At 46.2% G+C, this 20,187-nt stretch overlaps 1 protein-coding gene across 3 annotated transcripts; it reads right to left on the bottom strand.

The window, feature by feature from the left end:
• Positions 1-9,410: 9,410 nt before the first annotated feature.
• On the bottom strand, positions 9,411-19,864 carry LOC119123423 (RNA-binding protein 39-like). 3 transcript variants are annotated; one of them, XM_037252542.1, is made up of 16 exons: positions 19,707-19,864; positions 18,302-18,356; positions 16,765-16,871; positions 16,608-16,654; positions 15,704-15,862; positions 14,967-15,062; positions 14,766-14,883; positions 14,543-14,695; positions 13,901-14,047; positions 13,764-13,829; positions 13,403-13,607; positions 11,060-11,146; positions 10,874-10,985; positions 10,696-10,801; positions 10,557-10,635; positions 9,411-9,715 (listed from the first exon to the last, which is right to left on the bottom strand). In XM_037252542.1, exons 7-16 carry the CDS (start codon positions 14,826-14,828, stop codon positions 9,612-9,614), a joined length of 1,122 nt encoding a protein of 373 aa, XP_037108437.1. In that variant the 5' UTR covers positions 14,829-14,883; positions 14,967-15,062; positions 15,704-15,862; positions 16,608-16,654; positions 16,765-16,871; positions 18,302-18,356; positions 19,707-19,864; the 3' UTR covers positions 9,411-9,611. The 3 variants fall into 3 exon arrangements, with proteins under 3 accessions (XP_037108437.1, XP_037108438.1, XP_037108439.1); XM_037252543.1 differs by lacking the exon at positions 16,765-16,871 and having other exon boundaries at positions 19,707-19,839; XM_037252544.1 differs by lacking the exons at positions 15,704-15,862; positions 16,765-16,871 and having other exon boundaries at positions 19,707-19,839.
• Between the last annotated feature and the right edge of the window lie 323 nt (positions 19,865-20,187).

Raw genomic sequence — 20,187 nt, 5'->3', positions numbered from 1 at the left:
ATCACTTCAGTGCCTGCAGGTCAGATTAATGAAAGATGTTTATCTTATGAGATCACATCAAACGGCAAACATTCTGACCAAATATATCATCTTGAAGAATCGGTGAAAGCATACATCCAAATAAAGTAATCAAAACGGCAACACGGTGAGGGGTATCTGAACATCAGAGCAGAGTTTTAACTCACAAACACCTGGTAACAGAGGTGAGGAAACGGGAAACACTTCCTTAAAGTAAGCCTTAAGAACTTTACAGGTTAAGATTAGTCGCAAACAGGTGGTGCATCAATGTCCTTGAGCATCCTGCATTGTTTGAAAATGAGAATGGTCGCTAGTTTCAATCCTTGCTATGTGTACAAATCATATTCAAAATGCATTTTTTTACAACAAACCTGAGAGCCTCCCCTTCATTTTCAGTGGGAACAGTGTTGTTGGTCTCCCTTTTTTGCTAGTGCGTCATAGTCTGGAGTAAAATTTGTTGTGGCAATTCTTAGGAGAGATCCGAGGTGTTGGTCCGTTTACCTCGATCTGTGACGGGTTGATGTTGATGTGGCTGAACGTCACGTCGCGTACGTCGAGCCAAATTGGGCACTCTTTTTTAAACACTCGGCACTGTGTCCACCTTGCTTTTCCTTGGGCGACTCATTTTAATAGAAGGATTCCAGGGGAAGGTTTGTGGGTGGCTTTAGCGTAAAACTGTATCTGAAAGCTCAGCGCGCGAATTACAAGAATGCTGTCGTCACAGCCCACGCTCTAAATTCGGGACTGATACAAATAGAGCGCGAGTGCGCCATGTCCGTACTACTGAGTACGTACACGCACTTGTGAGTGTGCACCGAGCTTTCTGACACGGCTTCCGGTAGTAAATGCGCAGGCGAGCGGTTCCCCATCTACTGGGGAAACGCAGTCATTGCATGCAAAATGACCAAAAAGAATGTTTAATAATACAATTTATTCAGGGTTGGCGGGCCGGATTAAACGGTCCCGTGGGCCGGATGTGGCCCGCGGGCCGTAGTTTGCCCACCCCTGCTGTAAGCACTGTCAAAAACAAAAAGGTGTTTGTTACACTGGCGCATGGGCAAGTTTTGTGCCATAATTCCTCAATTTAGAAGTTTTATTTTGGCTTTTAAATTTGGTTTTAATTTAATTCCGGGATGTAGTGAAACCGCGATAAACGAACCACGATGTAGCGAGGCATTACTGTAGACCCCAACTGAAAATGTCAAAATTGGACCCAAATGTCAATATTTTGTGTGGCCACCATTATTTTCCAGCACCGCCATAACCCTTTTAGGCATGGAGTTCACCAGAGCTTCACAGGTCGCCGCTGGAATCCTCTTCCACTCTTCCATGATGACATCACGGAGCTGGCGGATGTTGGAGACCTTGCGTTCCCCCACCTTCCGTTTGAGGATGCCCCACAGATGTTCGATAGGGTTTAGGTCTGGGGAAATGCTTGGCCAGTCCATCACCTTCACCCTCAGCTTCTTTAGGAAGGTAGTGGTCGTCTTGGAAGTGTGTTTGGGGTCGTTATCGTGTTGGAATACTGCTCCGCGGCCCACGCGATTTTTATTTGATCATTATCACATTACTTACTAGTATAGTTGATCACTTCACATGTTATTTTCACTTTAAACCGCATGAGGGCGCACTATGGCTGTGGAATAATTGGAGCCTCACTGACAATGAGTTCCATTCATTGACTTCCAGAGTCAGGAGATTTAATGATTTGAAATGGTATCATCTGAAAACGGCCTTCAAAATAAAGCACCCTACCTCAAATCAAAGCACGGCTGAATAACATAAATATCATGGAAAATTCTTAACACATATAGACAGCGGGCCGAACGCGATTTAAGTGAACTTGATTGATCTGCATCGAGGGAGTACACAATTCTTTGTGTGTGATATCTAGTTATCATATTAAGTCAAAAACAATTTGTTGGGAACTCATTTTCGGACCTGCGTGAAGCTGGCCCCCCACCCCACGCAAAATTTAAGCAAAATAGTCTGTTTCGTTTGTGCTTCGTTTGTGCTGGTTTGTGCAGCAAAACTTTTCGTTTGTGCTGCTATGGTTTTTTAGTTATGAACGATTCTTTTATAGGTCATCCAGAGTTCACCCAGCCCCCCATCTGCTCAAAATGGACCCAAAACGGTACCGTTCGTTTGTGCTTCGTTAGTGCTGGTTTGTGCAGCAAAAATTTTCGTTTGTGCTGCTTCCGTTTCGGAGATATTACACATTTATTTTATAGCGATGACGTCACCCAGCCCCCCACCTCGCTCCAAATGGACCCAAAATGGTACCGTTCGTTTGTGCTTCATTTGTGCAGGTTTGTGCAGCAAAAATTTTCGTTTGTGCTGCTTCCGTTTCGGAGATATTACACATTTATTTTATAGCGATGACGTCACCCAGCCCCCCACCTCGCTCCAAATGGACCCAAAATGGTACCGTTCGTTTGTGCTTCGTTTGTGCAGGTTTGTGCAGCAAAAATTTTCGTTTGTGCTGCTATGGTTTTTTAGTTATGAACGATTCTTTTATAGGTCATCCAGAGTTCACCCAGCCCCCCATCTGCTCGAAATGGACCCAAAACGGTACCGTTCGTTTGTGCTTCGTTAGTGCTGGTTTGTGCAGCAAAAATTTTCGTTTGTGCTGCTTCCGTTTCGGAGATATTACACATTTATTTTATAGCGATGACGTCACCTAGCCCCCCACTTCGCTCCAAATGGACCCAAAATGGTACCGTTCGTTTGTGCTTCGTTTGTGCAGGTTTGTGCAGCAAAAATTTTCGTTTGTGCTGCTTCCGTTTCGGAGATATTACACATTTATTTTATAGCGATGACGTCAGGTAGCCCCGCCCCCCTGTTTACTTCCAAATTGACCCAAAATAGTGCCGTTCGTTTGTGTTTCGTTTGTGCTGGTTTGTGCTGCAAAAATGGTACCGATTGTGCCGCAAAAAAATTTGTTGACGTTCAGTGAATCATTCAATTTGTCATTTATTTAATACTAATTTATTTTCTAGAGATGTCAAATCCTTGCTCCATGGATCGTTAATTAACCATTTGTTTGTGCCATTGCAATTTTTCATTATTAAAATCATGCATCTTCATTAACCCCCTGTCATGTATTTTATTCTTTTTCACTTGACATCATGATAACTCCTTAATTCTTACACATGTATTATCCAACTAATTACCATGCCAAGTGACCTCTGCAGGCCGGTAAGACATATCGCAACAGGGTGGCGAAAAACAAAGACGTGCAACTTTTTCAAGCGACAAATACACAACTATCTCCGAAGATTTAATAACAGTGAGTGACAGAAAGTGTCTTTTTCTGGGAAGTGACCATCGACCAATGTAAGTAAAAACTTTGTGAGGGCAGGATGGAACCACATGTATGGCGAGCATCACAGGCAAATAAATCGATGGACTTCGGAGACCCTGAGCCACGCCACCTGCCAAATTTGGCCACCCTGCGCAAGGCAAAGCAAGAGAAAAATGATTTGGCATTAGGTGACAAAAATCCAATTTTATCATTGCAGATGTTGAAATACAGTGCACCTCACAGTGACAGCATCAAAGACATTGGACTTGACAAGTTTTTCTGTCACTATTGGAGTCAAACACAAATGCATGTGTACAAGAGCTTAAAGAAATCCCACCCAATATTATGTGTTGATGCAACTGGCTCAATAGTTAAAAAACTGATGAGGCCGAATGGCATGTCTGGCCATATCTTCCTGTATCAGGGTGTTATGACAGGGCATACCAGCTCCAGTGTCCCAGTCGTGCAGATGCTGTCAGAGAAGCATGATGTTAATGCTATCACACAGTGGCTGAAGGAATGGATCCATGCAGGTGCATCTGTTCCTAAAGAAGCAGTGAGTGACTTTTCTCTAGCGATTCTTGGAGCTCTAGTCAAAGCTTTTACCCCTCATCCTGATCTGAAGAGCTACATCAATGAGTGCTTTAACATTTCACGTGGGAATCAACCTGGACATCTACCCCCATGTTTTGTCAGGGTAGATGTAGCACACTGCATTAAGATGATCTGCCGATGGGACTGCCTGAAAAACAAAAGACCTCGTGTTAAGGATTTCTTTGTTAGGTCAATAGCACAGCTTCTTAAGTCACAATGTTTGCAACATGCAAAAGAACTTCTTCGTGCTATCACCATTGTGGCACTGAGTGAGACAGAGGGTAATGACAATTCTGGAGCCCCTATCCCATCAGAAAAGTGCAAGAAATACTTGAGAGCGCAAATCGCAGAGGAATTTGTCCCCATTTCAGATGAGGAAGTTGAGGGACAAGAACCAGGTGATTCATTAAATCAGCACATCCAGACTAATGTCCGAGAGTGGGTGACAGAAATATGTGAGGAGAGCAGGTCACTTGCCATGGCTGATGGGGATAGAGACAACATCCACTTCCTCCCTGAGATTATTCCCCAAATAACAAGACTTGGAAGTTACTTGCCACTCTGGACAGCAATAATGGTCCCTCTCTTCAAAAGCGCCAGCATCACTGCAAGTTCCGCAGCTGTTGAAGCAGAGTTCAAAAACATAAAAAAAGGCCTTTTCAAGCATGAAAGCCTACCCATTCATTTTAGGTCATCCTTTTTCACAATCTTACATTTTAATGAAATGTTTTCTCATGCATATCGTTGGACACCTCTAGCTGATAAACCAATGACAATTCGCATACGGAGATTAAGGACCCCCCCAAAATGTAAACAAGATGGAACTGCATGCTGTCTGCATTGCATCGGAAGACAGTAAATACAATTCTAATATAACTTTCAAGACTATGATCCAACTTGTGTAGTTTTCATAAAATCTTACCAAGATAGTTGAACCCTAGCATATTTCCTCTTGTATTTCGCAAACTGTATTCAGCCATATTGACGTTACCGAGCTTGCTTGCAATTAACCGAGATGGCTAACATTAACGTGATATTAACATTAGTGCTTGTAACCTTACTAGGTGGCGTATTTATTTATTTAGGTATTTACAGTGGGAAAGATTGAAGATGGGGTGCTGCATGCATGTGTGCCCATTCATGTAAAGAGCCCACTAAAATAATTCCATTTTCAGAGAGTTGGGTCAAATGTCTTAATTGTACATTGCAGTGGGCTAATTTAGATGTCCCAGAGAGTACAATAGCACAATTTTCTGTTAAAACATTCAACTTAACAGTTAACAGCCTGATTCCAGATGTGCTAGCTAATGCAGGTTACCATAGAGAATGCTACGTGCAATTTGCAAACACACGGAACATAGAGGCTGCCCGCAAGAGGAAGGAAAAAATGCCAAAAGACCGCAAAAGGTTCGTACCAATTTAGATTAGATTCAAATTTATTGTCAATGTACAGCACAAGTACAGTACAGCGAAAAGAGCTTTGACATCCAACCAGAAGTGGAAAAAGCAGTAAAGTGCAGAGTAAAAAGTAATACTGAGCAGTAGGTACAGTGCAATCAGGTAAATATGAGGTGAGTTATACTATGCGGGATAATATACATGAGGGACGAGTACGGATATGACTAGCTAAGTATTTACAATAAGGTGCAGTCGAACAAATATTTGCAGGCGGTACTAGAATGCTAATTATAAATATAGGGTTATAAATATGCAACATAGTGTCAGTATAACCAGATATGAACAGATATGTACAAGCGGAGTAAGAGTGATGAATAAATATATAGGATAGGAATGCAGCAATTATATGCAGATATGGACAGTATATCCAGGTAATATAGGTGTTGTTGTGGTGGGGTTGTTGTGCTGCAGGGTTCAGAATGATAAGACTTCAGGGGGATGACAGGGGTGTTGTGCTGCGGAGTTCAGGGCGATGATGGCAGTGGGGAAAAAGGCTTTCCTCAATCTACACGTCTTGACCCGAAGAGTCCGGTATCGCTTCCTAGAAGGAAGAAGAGTAAACAGTCTGTAGTTGGGATGATAGGAGTCTTTGATGATGCACTTTACTTTAAACATATGATTACTGTATTTTATTTTACTGGACTGGCCGTGAAATTTGCTCTGGTTTTTCTCTTAAGGAGAAAGCTATGAATATGGGTGTGAGAGATGTGTATTAATCCTGTAACATGGACACAGCATCTTAATCCTGTAACATGGGCACAGCATGTATGAGTCAAGGTCAGATCTAGTCTGGAATAGACAGGAATCAACAGAATGTTGATTTTGTGATGTGTAACTACAGTGCAGGGGTGTCCAGCTCAATCTTTGATCTTGCAAAATTACGATAGACCCCTCAGGCTAGGTTAGATTAGATTAGACCTAGAAGATATCTGCAGGGATGAGAACGGCAAATGAAAAAAAACACTGAAAAGTAGCCGGGGTCTGGGGGCTGCATGCCCCACTGCCCCCCCCCCCACACTTGCCGCAGGGGGCCAGGGGCCGCAGGCCCCCCCCCCCCCATGGGGGCCCCAGTGGGCCGGAGGCCACAGGCCCCCATTGGGGCCTGCAGGGGCCATAGGCCCCTATTGGGGTCCACAGGGCCCACAGGCCCCCATTGGGGGCCGCAGGGGGCCAGGGGCAACGCCCCGGAGGTGGCTGTCAGGTCTAAACACCATCAGACATTAATTTACATAGGTCGGCAACCCATGGCTCCGGAGCCACATGTGGCTCTTTCATCCTTCTGTTGTGGCTCCCTGTGACTTTGGAAAATAATGAGTATTTTATAAAAATTAAATTTTATTTTAGTTTGTTCATTTTAAAATATAATTGTGAATTTGAAGATTATGGTAAACTTGTAACATTAAAATTAAACGTTTTTAATATTTTTACCGCCCAAAATATGCATCACATCCGCCGATGTGCGACATTCGAATTCCTGGCGTCCCTCACGTCTGGCAGCCGTCGTTTTTCCAGCACACTACCAGCGTGATAACTATATATTAAGTGAAGTAGTCCTTTTTTTTAATTCAGGAGGACAACTGGCTGCACACTCCAGTACACGCGATGGGACAGAAGCAGACTGCGCATTTTTTTGGTTTGCATTGTTCGTTCAGTGCTGGTGGATAATATTTGGATAAATTTGGCTTTTTATCTCATAAATAAGAGGACAGGTGACTGCAGGCTGTTTGCATTTTTTGTTCAGTGGGTTGGGTAAGTTTGGATTTTTATTTCTTAAATACGAGGACTCAAATAGACACCAGGTATTTTATTTGAAATTAAGCATCAACCAAGTGTAAAATGCTTTTTGTTACATGCAGAAATAAAATTCTGTGTTCTCTGCAGCAGTTCGTTGATTTAATATTCATAAATGCAATAGTTTTTTGTACATGCAAAATATATATACGTATAATGATGTCAAAATGGGTTGTGGCTCCGGGTGCTTTCTTTTCTTTGGGGGGCGGTCCCAAATGGCTCTTTGAGTAAAAAAGGTTGCCGACCCCTGGTTTAAACGAATATTTTGAGTGAACTAAAGATTCAGTTCACTTAGAACGTGTCAAACACAGAACGGCCCGCCACATCATTTTATGTGGCTCGCGAAGAAAAACTGTGCATTGAATTCGTGTCTCATAACTAGAATTGCAAATTGTTTTCACTTTTAATATTTTTTTAAATATCTGACGAGTTTTTACTCATCTGATTTGAAAACAAGTTATTTGTCAGTTTGTTTTGTAGCATATACTGTATACAATATGAGGTGCTCATACATTTATTTGGATTGACGGTCATAATGGCCCTCCGAAAGAAGCTATGACTACAATGTGGCCCGCGAAAGAAATGAGTTTGACACCCCTGACTTAGAAGAACTGGAATGCACATCACTATGTCCCACCCATCTGGCCCCCAGCGTCTCTGGAGGTCTAAGGGGCAATGGACGGGCCTTCTCCGGTCCGGACGCTCATCTTCTGCGTGATGATTGGATGATCTGTTGAAGGAATAGGGTCAAAAGACACAAAACCCGCCTAGCCACAACAACAGATACGCTCACATCTCTTTGGATAAAGTATATAAGCAGACAAGTATATTCATGGAGTCAACCAATAAAGCAGACATAACTAGACATTCTTTGATATAAGATAATAACAGAGGTTGCTACAACTTCACGATTCAATATGTATTTCTGTGCACTGCAAAATAAATGTCTTTTGATATGTTGCTTAAATAGCTTAATGACCCTTAAGGAACTGTGTAATGCATGCCTGATGTTTGTTCTCTAAATCATGGACACGGCCAGAGTCGTCTTGACCGTTCAGTACTTGATTATATCTTGTGTTTTGACTAAACGTCATATGTCGCCTAATGCAGGACGCCAGCTTTTCGATTACTACTGAACGCTCTGCACAGAGGGAAATGTTTTGCCTAACAAAGAAAAGATATGGTGGGAAGCATGATTAAACTAAGAATATAATGATGTGAGCAAAGACATGGAGTATCAAAAGAACTAACTTTGCATAGTCAGGGAACAGTAATAGATTAATGATGTGACAGCCAAAAGCTCACATAAATTCGTACAAAATGACAAAATTGAAAGAATGAGGTCCGACAGTATATGTGCAAGGATGGAGGAGAATGTTTACAGGAAGGTCACTTGGAGATAAAAACCAGCTGGTGCCAGAGGGAGACAGCCAAGGACTCGGCCAAAGATGATCACCAAGGCCGAAAGACGGGATGGAAGACAACAGCCCCCCCACACACACCGAATCGTCCAGAACCAGCACCCACTCCCATGGAATCAAACTCTACTGCGAACTCGCCCCACCCCAACGACTCATCACCCATCAAACTCGCCCCACACCGGCATGAGCAACTGAATATAAGCAGACCAAAGAACCTTGAACGTTGCCTTTTTTGAATGGAGACTTTCTGCTCTTGAAGGGCCCAGCGCTGTATTGTACTTTCCTGAAAACAGAGCTTTCTTAACAAGAATTATGATTGAACTCAACCAACCTGTGTATGTCTAATTTCTGCTTCAGTGTCTTTGCATTTTCCTAAATCTGAAGAAATTAAACGAGCACGCAGTGAGTGAATTGGATAACAGGTGATTGGCAATGGCTTTTGCCGTGAGGCGCAGATAGCGCTCCCTAAATTGTGGACCAAATCCAACACTGTCTGAATATGAATCTCTTTTTGATTGACAGCGAAATGAGCAAATCAGTGATCTGTTTGCATCAACATCTGTGGGAGCATTCTCTAGAAAAGGAACAAAGGGTAGAATTTACTTATAAACCAACACATTTTATGATGTAGGCCGAAATTCAGTTTCCCCTCCTTGTATCCGCCTCTGATTTCAACGAAGCCCGCCTGTGACGTGCAACACAAACGAAGGACCATGTACACACCTATGTATGCGTGTTCATTAGTTTGTAGCTCACATGTAAACAGCTTGAACCCACGTCACGTCGTCTTGAGAGAAAAAAGCCACTCGTTTACGACTTGAAAATAAAGTTTCATAAAGGATTTTATTAGAAAACCAAGACAAATGGGCCTCCTCGCAGCTCACAGAGCTCATTCATTGGACAGCACGGGCCCGCGATGGACGGAGGCCACACCCTTGACATTTTCAACACGACAGGAAGTCAATAGTGAGAAGCTCACTGAATGATGCAAAAAGAACTCATCAAAACATTGCGGCGCGGCTAAGTCATCGGCGCGGGGGCGGCACCAGCAGCTGCGTGGCGGTGGCGGCGTCCGGGAACAGGTTGTGGTAGGCGGGAAGCGGCACGTATGCCGCCTTGATCATCTTGCCTGCAAGCACACGGACGAACAAGCTCAGCAACACTGATGGACAAAGCCGTAGTAGCGGATGCGCTCATTGCTCTTGTGCTCCCACTTTTTCATTGCTGGGTTTGCTGCGCTCATAGGCCCCCGTCCAATCGACATGCCTCAAAATCGCTCCAACGATAAACTTGAAATCGACATTGTGGGATCTGCTTGTTATGGACGCATTCTGTTTTTGTCTCACCTTATGTCGAGACTCGAGCGTTCACTTTGGACATTGCTTTGTTACCCTGTAGCCCTTTGTCATCACCAGCGCGTAAGTGTTCAAATTAATAGAGTCATTGACAACTATCTTTTGGACTTAACACTATCAACATCTGATTTCAGATAAGGACTTTGCAAACATCTGCTTTTAATTTGGAAAACACTGACCACTAATCCTTTGTGTGATATTGCTTATCTGGTGGTTTTTAATCACTCAATAACAAAAAAGGTTCATAATCAGGGAGGAAGAACTTTTATAAAAAAAAAAAAAAAAAGATTTTATGAAATGAAATGGAATCAGCAATTCCAAAAATATTTGAGTGACCGGCCTACATCGGCGAGCGTGCATGTGACTGTCAACGTCCGTCCTATCACTTGCACTAGTCTGCAGACCAAAGCTGCCGCATCCACCTGCACATCCCAGCAACAAGGCAACCCACGAGGCAAGGTCAATCCAGCGGACCCTTGGTTCAGAGATTCTCCTTACAATGAATGGGAACAGAATGAATGGGTTCCGGCCCCGCAACCATCGTCTTGGCATGGACGTCAGGTCAAGACAGCAGGAAAATAGCACGCCATATCACCCACCTGCGACAAATCTCACCTGCAAAGTATCGTCCGTGAAGCGCGCCGACGGCCGCCATGGCAGCGGGGATGGACGGACACTTGACGTACACGTTGCCCTGGAAACCACGAGCGGAATTGAACCCGGGCGGGATCAGGACTTTGAGCGTGGATTTTACCTCTGTTGAGTTCTTGTCCACGTAGATGTGAACGACACCGCCGTGTTTGTTGCACTCTTCAATGACATCGTGCTGGATGTCTACCTCCCAGCCAGGATGATCCTCACTGACACAGGCAAACACGCAAACATAAGCGGTGATGCCGCGGTTGAACACGTTGGACAGTAGCAAGGCACACCTGCTGGGGTTGAACATGTTGGAGAGCTGGAAGCAGTGCGTGGCCAAAGGCTGAGAGGGAAGGTTGAGCGCCGGGGGGTTCATGTTGAGGTTCATGGACGGATTCATGGCCGCTGTCACGCAATCAAGTACGCGACGGATCAGCGAGGCCGGGGGCGGAGCTCAGGTCGAGTTGCGCCAGCCTTACCTGAGACGGCGGCCATGGCGCCGATGGCGATGGCACCGCTCATCTGCAGCGCTTGCTGGGCAGCGGGAGGGATCTGCAGGCCCGTACCTGAACGGCAAGCACATTACATGGTCTCCTTTCAGCTCTTACAGCGCTGTCATTGAGAAAATTGCGAGCAGAGGAGCTGGGTGTCATTTTTTTTTCCATTATGATATCAGGCTGTGGCTTCTGTGCTATATCAAAAACAGTTTGAAGCAGCTCAAAGAGCCAGAGGCCATGCGGGTCAGTTAAAAGGTGTGATCATATCTAGAAAAGGGGACTTCAATGCAAGCTAGCGGTATGGGATATAGGGAAGAGGATTAGGGCCAGTTAAGAAAAAAAAATAAGAGGGGGACAGGAATCTGACTTTTTTCACAGAATTCTGACTTTAAAGTGAGAATTCCCACTTTAAAGTGAGAATTTCCACTGTAATGTCAGAATTCCCACTTTAAGGTCAGAATTCTTAGAATAAAGTCAGAATTCTGACTTTAAAGTGGTCAGCTAGACATTTTCTCCGGTTCATGGAGCTTAAACTGGACCTCCAGCTGGAGGTCAGGGTGACTTCCAGGGCCACGGGCGTCAACCAGCCGTGCCCAGGGAGGGTTCCAGGAGGCTGGCTAGACATTTTTAACGGTTCATGGAGCTTCCACTGGACCTCCAGCTGGAGGTGGTGGGCACTTCCAGCGCCACTCGCCATGCCCAGGGAGGGTTCCAGGAGGTCGGCTAGACATTTTCTCCGGTTCGTGGAGCTTCCACCGGACCTCCAGCTGGAGGTGGTGGGCACTGCCAGCGCCACCAATTATCACTTTATTCTCAGAATTCTGACTTAAAGTCAGAATTATAACTTTAATGTGGGAATTCTGACTTTAAAGTGAGAATTCTGACTTTAAGGGTATACCGTGTTTTTCCATGCAAAATGCGCAAAATTTAACTAATTTATTGTCCTAAAATCTGGGGTGCGCATTATGCATGGTTACAACAATTTTTGAAGAAAATCTCCCTCGAAATAAAACTTGAAATCACACCTTTCTTCTTGTTTGTTGTCAATCGCGCATCGCATTCAGCCATCCTGCCCAACACACTTAGTCAGTAAAATTCATAATTGACGACACATCGTTTGATGCGATGGTGCAATCCTTGATGGTGTGTTATTGTCAAATATTGTTTGTTTGTTAATCTCCATCGCAGACCGGATATCATACGGAGGCCGCCATTACAGATGCGCAGAACGGATGCGCAAGACACGTCAGCTATATAAAGAGCGAGAGTTCAGTTCTCTACCTAAATGCGTATTACAGGTAATATTTTATTTCAAACACGCTCCATACGAACACAATGCTCTCGTATCAGACGCTTGCTCGATCACCTGCTCGTTTGCTGTCACAATGTACCCTACACAAATCCGAAACATTTCTTCGCTATCGAGTTTGCTAGCTCATGCGCAGTGATACTGACCGGCAGAATAACATCCGGTTGTTCCCAAAGATGATCTTTTTTCTGAAATAATTTTACGTTTACGGACTTAAGTAAGAGTCAAAATTTGGGTGCGTATTATACATGGGTACATGCTTTTTTCCAGCATCGACATGCCATTTTTAGGGTGCGTATTATGCACAGGGGCGCATTATGCATGGAAAAACACGGTATTCAGACCTGACTGTTTGGTCTGCTTTAAACAGACCAGGGTTCAATTGTAACGCTGGTCCGGACCTTTTGTGCAGGTGTGAATACACGCAAACGAACCCTGGTGCGGATTAAAGAAACGGACCGAGACCCACTTCTTCAAGTGGTCTCAATTCGCTTCCAAACGAACTCTGGTGCGGTTCGCTTCAGGTGTTAATTCAAACAGCGTAGATCCGAACCAACAGCATAAATATGCAGAGCAGGAACGCAGCGCATAGGACTCGCATGTTTTCCTCTATTTATAGGTCTGTGCTTTGTGTGCCGCCCTGGTCATTGCTGTCCAATGGGAGCACAGATCATCACAAGCGTGGATGTGTATACTTCACTTGCAAAATGTACAGTCTGAATAGGAACGAAAAATATTAAGGGTGTATTCAGACCAGAAAAGTTCTTTAGTCCACTTGTTTGGTCCGGACCAAAAGCGGACTTAATTTTTTTAGTTTGGTGCGGTTCCTATTTAGACTGTACATTTTGCAAGTATACAAATCCACGCTTGTGCTCCCCATTGGACAGCAATGACCAGGGCGGCACACAGTGCACAGACCCAGAAATGGAGGAAAATATGCGGAGAGGCGGTGTACGAAACGTGAAGGCAACACGAGAGCCTCTCAAAAGAAGCCATCGGCCTCCCACCTCACTCACCTTCGGCGAGGCGGGCCATAAGCTGTAGCCGCCCGGTGGTACCCAGGTCGATACCGGTGCGCTCCAGCTCATCGCTGTCCAGCAGGGAGGCAGCGGCCGAGCCGTCGCTCCGCTCTGTCACGTGACCCACCTTCATGGGCCGACCTGCCAGCTCAAAGCCGTTGAGCTGCTCCAGAGCTTTCTTGGCGCACTCTGCGTCTGCAAACTGTTGGAGAAATGCTTGGGAAAGGGCACGGCAGAAATTTGCACAGAAAACTACAACTACGCGGGGGGAACTGAATTCTAAAAAGTGTGTCTTTCCTGTTATATTTGGAATGATAAAAAAAAAAGGGAGCCTTTTGTTGTTCATGGGTCGACTCACTGTGATGAAGCCGTAGCCTTTGGAACGGCCCGTCTCACTGTCCATCATCAGCTGGATGCCTTCGATCTGACAAGCAAATATGAACACGTCAGCTACACTGACCCACTGCTTTGTTGTCCGATCCCAAAGCGTCTCACCCTTCCAAAGGGCTCAAAGATTCCTCTCAGCATCTCCTCCGTAATGTTAAAGTGCAGCGAGCCAATGTAGAGCCTCATGGGCCCCAACGAACCTTTCTGAAGGTTGTTGGCAGCAGCGGCGGCGGCGGCTGCCCGGTTCTTCTCGGCCTGGACATGGAAATCTTAATTCAGTTAACACCCGTCGCGTAAATCTAGCTTGCTTGTCACACTTGTGGATTTTATTCCCTGAACGACTAGTGAAGAAGAAAAAAAAGTTGGCAACCACGGCTGCACAGTAAGCCGGAGCCCAACAGGACATGACCGGCTTTTCACATGTGAACAGATTGTGGATGGCCGGGCAAAGGTATGGGCTTTAACTTTTGCCCGAGTTTCCCGGAGAGAAGAGCAATGAGCCAGAGCAGACTTTATTATTTGGATACAGAAGATGAGGACTGATTGATTTGTGGCTGGATGGAAGTGAACTCACTCTCTTGCTCCCGCTTACAGAAAAGACCCGTAATTAAGTCGGCACCCGAAGTACCATACGTACTTAGTAGTAGAAATTGCTCCAACTTATTATAATGCGCTGCTCAGTGAGCCCCCCCGCCCCAAAAAATATGGCGGCTGCAAGCTGACTTTAGAAGCTCATCACTTGCACGTTACCTGCGAAGCCTGCACAATTATGGGAACTCCCAGTAGCCTTTGTCCCGTCAGCCCGATGGCGAGAGGAACAGAGCTGGCCTCCACAAACTCGATGTAAGCGATGCCCTTAGACCGACGCGAGTTCCTGTCCGAGATCATCCTCACGTCTCGAACCTGAGCGGGGAAAATACGCGGCAGAGGTTGGCGGCCACTAAAGTGAGCCCCTCACGTGCGGTGACGTTACCTTCCCCACAGCAGAGAAGAAGTCCTCGAGGTCTCGAGGGCGAATGCGGGCAGCCAGTTGCATGCAGAAGACGGTCCTGGCATCTCGCTCCTCTGGAGTCAAGTTGTCCACCAGAGGCCTTCGCGGGAAAAAAGGTACAGATAAAGCCCAGAGATCCGTTCGCTTAGCTCCTGCCGTTCGCTACATGCCTTTGAGACCTACTTGTTGGGACTCTTCTCCCTCCGGATGGGACTCTTGTCTCTTCTGATTGGACTTTTCTCCCTCCTAATGGGACTCCTGCTCCTTGACCGCTTCCGTCTGCACACACAGGACGCAAAATGTTCCTCTTGATGCTAGCTTTTGCTGCATGTCGAATTCGGAAGCGGGCGCTCGTGCCTCCCTTTGCGGACCCTACGGTCAAATCAACGCTTTGAGAGCAACAGTTGGGACGCCACTCTTGGAATTAGGATTTGGCTTTACGACCAATGGGTCGAATTTCAAATGGGTATAGTGCTGGCCTGAGATACGCAAAAGCGCCTCACGGTGACAGTGAATTCAACACTCTTTACAAACTGGACATTTCAAATTGTTAAATGTCACTCCCAGGCAAAGTTTACTCTCAAACTGAATGTAAAACAAAATCAAAGTACGGCAGCCCAAGCTGTGAGAAAAAGGTCCAGATAGCTGAATGCTCACGCTAAACGCATGTTGCGATTTAAACAGCTAGAAGACAGCAACAAATAGGCAGATTATATCATGGTATTCTGTGTATGTTGACTTAATATTAGCGCCGTACTGGTGAAATCAGAGCAGTTTGACTGTGACAAACAAAAATTTGTTTTTAAGTCTACCTAATGTCATCACTGCTGGAGGGTCTCATTAAGAGTTTCACTTTACAGCAACTTGACAGCAAGGTTACATTTGAGGAAGGCTGGACCAGACTGACAGGAGGAACTCACGCCTTGTGATAGTCTCTGTAGCGGCCACCCCTCTCACGGCTGCGCCGGCGCTCTCGGCTGCGACTGCGCCGCTTCTCCCGGCTGCGCTTGCGCTCGCGGCTCCTCTTCCTCTCTCGACTTTTACTGCGCTTCCTGTCGCGACTGCGGCTGCGCTTCTTCCTGCCGGAGCGGCAGTCAATCACAACGCGGCATCGAGCACCGCCGTTACGGGGGAGACCACAAGGACGTGCCGCGTGCCAGACAGAAGGGGTGGCATGCCAGACGGACAAGAAAGGAATGCAGACAAACGACAGACAAAAAAAAGATGTCGGACCAGACAGACGAAACAAAAGTGAAAGGACAGGAAGCAGGCCAGCAGTGAGCAAGTTGACCGACAAATTGCAGACAGGCGCACGATACGACAGAAGACAGACAGGATTGGAAATCCACAAATACAAGATGATGTTCCGACTGACGCTGGCCCAAACAACTTATTCTTGCTGGAGGTATATGTGATAGTTGCAGTCAGTCATGTCTTTGTCAGGCACCCGAGATGCTCTTGTTGACGTCGAAAGCGTTTTGCCGCTCACCCGTGAGGTTTTTGCCTGTTCATGCAAAAAGCCTTTCTTTTGTCCCCAAGCAGTTGTCACTATGCAATGCTGTTAAAAGCGCTTCTCCTTTTGCACATTTGTTCAAATAGAGTCATTGAGTAATACGGTGGACTTCAAAGGCTCCAAAGGATGTTTTTACAAAACTGCTGGAGAGTGTGTGCGGACGCTCCACATGGTGCGGACAAAGCCTGGGGCAATGAAATTTTGTTTCCACCTATTTTTGTGGTAGCCTTATCACTAACAGGATGACAGGTGAGCCAAGACAGCACAAGACAGGACAGGACAAGGCAGAAGAGTGTGACGGCGGCAGGTACCTCTTGGCCTGTTCATCCCCGGCATTGGGGCTGGCCGTCTTGTCGTCCTAGCGGGGTCGACAGAGAAGAGCGTGAGGAGGCGGACGCGACATTGGGGAGTTGGCGGGATGGGGGCAAAAGAGAATATGGAGAATGCGTGAGTGACATTCAAACAGACTTTTTGCGCGCTGGGGGAGGGGGTCAGAGCTGAGGCGGGCGGCCGACTCGGGCGGCAGAGACTCTTCTTCCTCTGTGGGTGCTGCGCTGGGACGCCTCTCAAGGGCCCTGCAGCAGACAGGAGTCTTGCGTCAAGTCAACTCGCAAGTGGGCGACGCCTGCCTGGCTTGCTCACGCTCGCCGGCTCCGCCACACTTGGGCTACCTTCTTCCACTCGTTGCTACGTCAGGACTCGACATGCGCCTCATGCGTTAGCATGGCAATCAGTCACCATGCTGTCCAGGCCCTTCATTTCGTGATGATGCATGTGAATGGCATCTTTGAAGGGCCAACCAAAATACCAGGTTGTGTCAGGTGACCCTTTGCAAGACAATGACATTTGCCAATAGCAAGTGAGATCCCGCCTCCCGCTGTGGCCGAACCATTCGAATATGGAGCCTTGCCCTGCCTATTTGGTTTTAGTTTTTTTAGGGGTGGGGCTTTTCTGTTACTCGTTGTAGTTGAAGATGGCAACAAGCAGAAGTCAGGCGATTGTTCACCCATGACTTGGCCAACCTCTGGGTTGGCCACGCCATGGTGCGAACGCAACGGTCTGCAAGAGGAGTTCAATGTCCTTTTAAAACATGGCAAATTGCATTGGCTTAATAGACCGTCTTTGGTGTAGCTATGGTCATCGACAGTGTGATCAACAAGATATGAAACAAGTGATTGATCAGTCATTCAAAATACATTAACATTCCATCACATTTCATCAACATTCAAACAAATTAATGAGCAAAGCACCACCTTGAGAACACGGCAAAATTATTCTGTGCAGCCTGTTCATATTTGGCACACGTTAAAAAGACAACTACATCAGTTAGTGCTTTTCTGTGCATGTTTTTTGTGCTTTCTCCCTGTTGTAAAGCCAAACAACTATTCAAGCACCAACATATCGTTGTTGCTGTAAGCCTAACAGAAATTCATTTATTCATATCCAGTTAATGAATCAATCGGCCAATTAATGGCTCATGGCAATTTTTGATGCCAAATGCCAGATGTGGCATCCATAATGATAATGGTCTGGGACCAGCAAAAATGAATTCCGTTTCTCTTCTAACACTTGCCCTCTTCACGGCTAAGAATATGCTTCACTTGGACGAAACGGTACTTGGTTAACAGCAGGGGTGGGCAATTCAGGTCCTCGAGGGCCAGTGTCCATCATGTTTTCTATGTCACCCTGTTGTAACACACCTGATTCAAATGGTCAGATAATTAGCAAGGTCTGCAGAAGCTGGATAACAATGCTGATCATTTGAATCAGGTGTGTTGCAGCAGGGAGACCTATAAAACATGCAGGACACCGGCCCTCGAGGACCGGAATTGCCCACCCCTGGTTAAGAGTATCTTGGGACGAAGGATTTGGATGTGGCACAAAAATAAAAAGACAAACAAAAGTCGAGGAGGAGAGCAGAAAAGATGCAATGAGCAGTTGTGACGTGGCGAGTCAAAGGCAACGTCACGGGTCCGTGCGAATGACGACAGAAAAGGACGCTCACCTTCCTGTAGGGAGCCTCCAGCATAGCCTCGATGTCCAGGTCGTCCGCCATCTTGCTGCATCACGCACACGTGCGCGCACACACACACACATACACACAGAGTTATTTGGCATTCGGTTTCCGTAGACACAAGACAGGAGCGGCTCATCGCAACACAGTGAGTTCCTCCTCTGCTCTCGTCTTCTGCCGTTAGCTGCTGTGCTTATTTTGCGGTGAGTCGCCGACAAGTCTCTTTTGAGCTACATGATGGAGCCAACAAATCCAATTGGTCAATGGTTGGAGTGAGGAATTCCAGTCCTGCCGTCAACTGGCAATTTTAGATTGCTTACAGCGAGTTGAGAGTGAACAGATTTGAAGGAATGGAGCGGCTTCTTGGCAGCGATCGCTCTAACCACAATGCGACAAGGTAGCGCACTGTCACCGGCACAGAATTGAGGAAGTCGCCCATCCAGGGCATTGATGACACCCATTGCAACGCCATGAGAAGAAAGCCTGCGCTTGCTGTTGCTATCGTTGAGCCCTGGACCTCTAACGTGCTCAACTTCTCTTCTATTTGCTATTATTAACTTCACTTATTCACTTGTTCAAAAAATAAAACACTTAGAACTTAAGGGTTAACCAACTAGGTGGCTTCATCTAGTGTGGATGTTCCCAAATTTTGTGGGCCATTCTTACGGATTGTTGCTCCAACGATCCCACTGAGTTTGTGTGGGAACATGTCAAGCTAATGTGCGCCAATTTGGGATGATATTGGCATTTCTGCAGCGTCTCTTGGAAACACATCCATGATCTCGGATTTGTGAAGACGTTTACACGAATTTTGCCCTTTTCATTTTGGCCTGCGCCTTGTGCGCGAGATCACGTGATCGTAACGTCCTGTCGTCTTCAATTCGTATTTGTAGTTCTCGCGCCACTCACGGCAAAATAACGCTAGGTGGCAAGTTAATCACTACGTGGACAGAGAGAAGACAGACGGATGGACAGTGAGCGGGAGAGATCGTCGGCCTAAACACAAGCAGGACACAGGTGACCAGGTTCGGTATTTCAATGAGGAAAGCTTTGCGAATGGGCGACCTTGCGATTAGCGGGGATTCACTGTAATGACATTTCGATTTATCTCAATGGGGAAAATGTATTGGATAGCCAAGTGAATGCATCAACTTCAATGCTTCATCTGAACCTATTCAGGCCTTAAGTGAAGGTAGCCCACCCGGTATCGTTATAGCGGCCACTCGCCTGGCATCGTGTCCTCTGCTGCCGCGGCCTTGAGCGCTTCGACATTAGCGAGGCCTCCACGCAGGGCCCAGCCGGCTAGCTGTTTGCTCGCGATGCGAACTCGACGCTAACTAGCAACGCGTATGCCCGACCCGGGGCGAACCAAATGACCGAACGAGACGACTTTTACCTCGCTCCTCAGCCCCTGGTCTGCTGCTATAGCAACAATAAGTGTCAAACGTCGCCGAGATTGACTTTGACCGCTCTTCCGTCGTCGGCGCGACGTTAAGTTCTTGCGCTTGAAATGGCGCGAGATGCTCTCGCGAGAGGAGATTATGGACGCGAGATCACGGGGTCGTTTTGATTGACAGCTTGATTTTCCATGAGTCCATGAGTTCATTCTTAAATCAACTAAATAATAGATGCAAAATATTTTAAATGGACGGCATTCAATAATTGTCTCATAGACATAGACATGTCAGCGTCTCCTCTGTGCCGGTGTTACGGTTCAACTTGCTCCCGTTTTATCTTGCTCCCCGTCTCCAGTTGCGCTCGTTAGGGGTAAAGCAAGTTGCGCAATCTTGTGTTTCGTGACTGCAGATTCGTCATAAGCGACATGGAACTTGTCTGACTGCAAAACTGTTCAAATTCTCAATAAAAACGTGGAACGA

The sequence above is a fragment of the Syngnathus acus genome, chromosome 5, assembly GCF_901709675.1.
Source record: "Syngnathus acus chromosome 5, fSynAcu1.2, whole genome shotgun sequence".
NCBI lineage: Eukaryota > Metazoa > Chordata > Actinopteri > Syngnathiformes > Syngnathidae > Syngnathus > Syngnathus acus.
Note: the sequence above shows the minus strand (reverse complement) of the source record. Positions and strands in the feature narration are given on the sequence as shown.

What these genes read in the sequence shown, in the direction of transcription:
- LOC119123423 (XM_037252543.1), bottom strand. Translation starts at nt 18,352, where the DNA reads ATGGCGGACGACCTGGACATCGAGGCTATGCTGGAGGCTCCCTACAGG. An exon ending in TGGAGGCTCCCTACAGGAAG is followed by an intron (nt 16,655 to 18,301) that starts GTGAGCGTCCTT and finishes CGACCCCGCTAG; the next exon opens with GACGACAAGACGGCCAGCCC. An exon ending in TATGGCCCGCCTCGCCGAAG is followed by an intron (nt 11,147 to 13,402) that starts GTGAGTGAGGTG and finishes CTTGCCGTTCAG; the next exon opens with GTACGGGCCTGCAGATCCCT.